Source organism: Temnothorax curvispinosus, unplaced genomic scaffold (genome assembly GCF_003070985.1).
Source record: "Temnothorax curvispinosus isolate PA1 unplaced genomic scaffold, ASM307098v1 QBEX01005162.1, whole genome shotgun sequence".
Taxonomy (NCBI): Eukaryota; Metazoa; Arthropoda; class Insecta; order Hymenoptera; family Formicidae; genus Temnothorax; species Temnothorax curvispinosus.
In genome coordinates, this window is record NW_020214942.1 from 1 (window position 1) to 4,828 (window position 4,828).

General features: G+C 36.6%; 1 protein-coding gene across 1 annotated transcript; it reads right to left on the bottom strand.

Moving 5' to 3' along the window:
- Positions 1 to 1,616: 1,616 nt before the first annotated feature.
- On the bottom strand, positions 1,617 to 3,006 carry LOC112454608. Its single transcript, XM_025016106.1, has 2 exons — positions 2,641 to 3,006; positions 1,617 to 1,913 (listed from the first exon to the last, which is right to left on the bottom strand). The coding sequence occupies exons 1-2, from the start codon at positions 3,004 to 3,006 to the stop codon at positions 1,617 to 1,619; spliced, it is 663 nt and encodes a 220-aa protein (XP_024871874.1).
- Between the last annotated feature and the right edge of the window lie 1,822 nt (positions 3,007 to 4,828).

Consider the following 4,828-nt stretch of genomic DNA (forward strand, 5'->3'; position numbering starts at 1 on the left):
CTTGTTTCTGATGAAAACTTCTTCAACGGGATCTCATACTCTAAAGTCTTATGTGGAGATCTGTTGTACGCATGCACAGCAGCGTCAACTGCCAACTCCCACATACTCTTTAGTAATCCCGAGTCGAGCATATATGTTCTTACTTTCTTTTTCAACGTTCTGTTGAACCTTTCTGCAACTTCCTTGTCTTGATCTGACTTTGCATAGCATAGCTTTTCTTCTTTTCCTAGTAGATTTCTGGCGGATATAAGATATTTCTCTAGAGCCTCTCCCGATTCATCTTTTGTTTTCAGAGAGTAGGCTTTTGCTAATCTAGAATAGTCATCTATAAAAGTGATTATAAACCTCTTTTGTCCTGGATAGGATGTAGGTTTTATTGGACCTATGATGTCCGTATGTATTACCTGTAGTGGTCTCTGTGCTCTATTTCTGTTTTCTTTAAACGGCAGTTTTGCCATCTTTGCCATTATACATACTTCACACTCTAATATAAAGTTATCAAACTTTACATTCTCTAATCTTTTTTCTACTTTTTGTAATTGTTTTAGATAGTTTAACGATGCATGACCTAATCTAACATGCCATAACATCATTTCATTTATTTTCTCTAGTTTCTTTACTTTTTCAATTACTGAGCTTTCACACATTTCTTCTATATTCTCTATTGTCTGTATATCTTCTAACTTAATGACTTGATCGAGTTCAGCATTATTGTGTTCTATATTTTCGTTCACATTTGTGAGCTCTCCTTCATTCTCCCTCCCAATCGCAGAGCCAACATTATCCCTCTCATTTAACTCTCCCTCTGTAGTGTTAATTAACCTTCTTTATTAAGGCTTTTACAAACAGGAAATCCAGTGAGTAGTCGGTATAATAACTTAGATATCTTTCTGAGTAAGTCGCTATGTAATCTAGCACGAGAGGCGTGCAAGTCGCTCATTAACAATAGTACCAAGCTTGAGAAATAAATATAACTAACTAACTAGTTTTGCCAACTATCGTTCACGAATAATAATACCACACCCTCCGAAATTGATAATTCATTGGTCTGAATGTTTGCTTGCGATTGTTCAGGAAGCTCACTATGTGGAACAATTTCTGCTCTACATCTGTAAATTCCTTTAAAAACTATTTTATTTGTCAGTTTATTGTAAACTTTAAACACTTTATTATCTAAATAAATACTGAATCCTGCATCAGCCAACTTTCTTAGATATAGTAAATTTTTGGATACTTTCTTTGCTGCAATTACATTTGTTAATTTAATGACTCTCTTTTCTTTTTCATTCGTTATTAGCGTAAGATCTCCTTTACCATCTATTGAAATGTTTGCAAGCTCATTTTTATTCGCGCATTTAATAACTCTATCTTTACATTTTTCAAACTTTGACAGAATAAAATTCTTATTCACAATATGATCCGTAGCACCCGAATCTGCAGTAAAATTGACTACCTCTTTTGAACTATCTCTATCTTCTATTAATTTAACCATGTATTATTTACCTTCTTCTGATTCTCCTTCATTTGCTGTTTTCGTTGATATAGGTTTCTCAGCTGGTTGTATCTTGGTTATTTTCCCTTTGTTATCTACTCTTTTTGTGCCTTTTTGCACAAATCTACTCTTTTTCTTTGTTTTTATTAACGGTTTTATTTAAATACCTTTTTCCTCTAGCTCTGTTCGCCTGGGCTTCGGCACTCGGACAATTATCACCCTTGTGACCTCGTACTTCCTGGCAGTAGTAACAAAACCAGGCACCAAATTCTATTAGTGGACAGTCCTTTGCCATATGACCCATTCGGTTGCATCTGTAGCATTTCACTTGTTTCATGTTCTCTTCTGCAGCAGCCCTCTGTACCCTGACTTCGGGTTTCTCTAATTTTTCTCTATTCTCGTTTTTAGTCTCTGCTTCTAACTGCATCATAAAAGACTTTATTTCATCTATGTTCATTTCTCTAAGATTAGTTTGTCTTCTAATTAAATCTACATTCCTCAGCTCTGGTACATTAATTGACACAGCCTGATAAAGTGCAGATCTAATCTCTTGTTCTGCGAGGGGTACCGCATCTTCACATGATTCATATTCTCTAATTATTGAATCAAAGCGTTCACAAAAATCACTTACTTTTTCGTCTTTTCTCATTTTAATTTGATAGAGTTTAGCTCGTACCGATGCATGAGTAACGTTTACTTCACTCTTTTTATATCCTCTCAATTTCTTCAAAATTTCTTTCGGATCTTTTTCATGTAGAATCCTTTTATGATAGTTTTCATCTAAATGATTGATTATTATATCTCTAACTAGACTTTTTCTCTTGGCAACTTTTAGTTCGGAGAGATTTTCTGGACTTAATGTTTGAATCTATTACGTCTAACAACTCGTTATTCATTAACTCAGATTTTAAATAATCCATCCAAAGATCAAAGTTGGATTTTTGCGTCAGCTTATATTCTCTTCTAATATGCAACCTTTGACTATTCAATTCCAATTCTATAGCTCTTTTCATTGTCTCTAAACTCCTATCTTTTTCGGCTGAACAGACTGTTATTTCATTTAATTTTCTCTTTTTAGACTCTACCTCTAGTTCTTTAACCGTTTGTTTACTGTTTTCTACTGAACTTTGGGTATCTTTATTGCTCACCTCTAAACGTCTAAGTTTAACTTTTTCTTTCTCTAAGTTTAAACGGGAGACTTCCACCATATTCTCCATCATCTCGGTGGCCTTTTTCATTACTTTATCCAGCATCTGCATCGAATTGTCCATTTTCTCAACCATCTTTTCTTGTTTCTCGTAAAGTATCTTTGTCCCTATAGGTAGTACAGGACGATTTTCAGCCCATTCTCTATTCACATCTATGTTTTCTATTATTTTTGGTTTGCCGCGTTTCGGGATTGCACCCTTTGCTTCAGTCTCCTTCTTGTCTTTTGCTTCTCTATCTATTACCGTGATAAAGCTGCTATCGCTGTCGTAGTCGACCAGCGCATCTTGGCTTTTTTCTTCTTCCATCTATATCGGAATTTAAATATCAACTGAACATTAGCATTCCTCTTTTGACAAGATAAACCAACATTCGTATTGACAAATAATAATTTACAATTTCTATCACTAGATCTCTTTCAGCGATAAAAATTTAATGCTTATGAGGCTATATAGAACGCACTGCAATTCACAATAACCCCAAAGCGAGAAAACCACGCGCCTCTGCAGAACTATCCGCACGCGCACACCACTGTCCGTTGCGATCCCCAGCACTGCTGAAAAGATCTATGGGAGCTCGGGTTGATCACGCACACGCACGGGGCCCATACAAATTTACGCGGCTTCCCTAAACAGTAATCAAGCTACACCGCACAGCAAGTCATGCTCAATTACCGACCCGATACATATCGATTTCAAAAAAAATATACTCATATAGAGTCATATAGAGTTTTTATACATACGCATACATTTACATGTATCGTAATCTAGCCATCTAGCATCGATGCCATGTTGTTAGTCGAAATCGATTATGTGTTTGTGCGTGCCCAGCAACAAGTTCTGCGCGCCAAAAACAATGACTCTCGCCGTCTACGATCGGACTTCCGCGCGCCAAAAATTCCGCGCGCTAAAAGAAATGACTCTCGCCGTTCACGATCGGACTTGCACGCGCACGTCGCCGACTTGCTACCAAGCGGCATTTTTCTATCTCTTTTTTCTTCATTATTCTCTACTTCTTTATTACACTTTACACATCTATTCTCTAATTCTCTTATTACCATTATTACCTCTATTTCTATTTCTCGAGAAAAATGGCAAAAACATCTATCTCCTTGTAACAGTATTTATCGAACGAACATTCTTATTAACTGAGAATTCTCTCGTTTTGCTCGTCAGCAACGAGGAATATTGTTTACTCACTCTCTAATCTTCTAAATGCTTCTATCTCTTTCTATGCCCTTCGCCGGCGTCTCACACACTTCGTATATACACTTTCGTGCTATGTTCCTCACGCAGGGGAATCGTGCCCTGGGCCCATAACCTATTGGAAATATAATCAGGGACGACTTGAAATGTGGTGAGATGAGCAGGGAACACAACAATCTTGGTCTTTGTACACTCTGAATACTGTCTTTATTATATATAAGTATATCACACTCTGTAACTTAAACCGTAACCGACACGTCTGAACACGATGGTGATCGAGGCTCTTGTGAGCACCACTGATGCCCGCACGCACGCGTAGTGCGCCGAGTCGCGCCGCCAACCGGGGGCTGCCCTCTAGAAGGGCGGGAACTTATTGCTCGTTCAAAGTCTTCTCCCAACAGTTATTATTCGTATCCGTTTGGATTATTTCAACATTGTAAAATGTCTTCCCTTATTAGCATAGTGTATATAAAAAGTAATAAAAAAATTTAATTTAGAAAAAGAATAGACAAACAAATTTTAAATGACAAGGAATAAACATAGAAATTAGTTTGACAAAAATAAACAATTTTAAAGGCGATTCAAGTACTTGTATCAAAATAAGCAACGTTTAATTTTAACAAAATCAATTTCGGAATTGTTTCAATTACAGCAGAATATTGATCGCTCGAAAAGTGACTTAATCTAAGGTTAAAAGTTATTAATGAACTTTGACAATTAGTAACTCACCTTCATATATAATAACCTTCTGATCAATAGCGAATGTCAAGTAGCTTCTGTCATTAACTGACATTGACACCTCAACTTCAGCTGACGCTTTTTCTGAAGACTTCTGCTGATCACAAGAACTTAGTTCCACATGTACAATCTCATCCCCAAAATCGATGCATGGCCTTGTTGTAACTTCGTCTGAGGCTAAATTGAT

What these genes read in the sequence shown, in the direction of transcription:
- LOC112454608 (XM_025016106.1), bottom strand. Translation starts at nt 3,006, where the DNA reads ATGGAAGAAGAAAAAAGCCAAGATGCGCTGGTCGACTACGACAGCGAT. An exon ending in TTAAACTTAGACGTTTAGAG is followed by an intron (nt 1,914 to 2,640) that starts GTGAGCAATAAA and finishes TTTATGATGCAG; the next exon opens with TTAGAAGCAGAGACTAAAAA.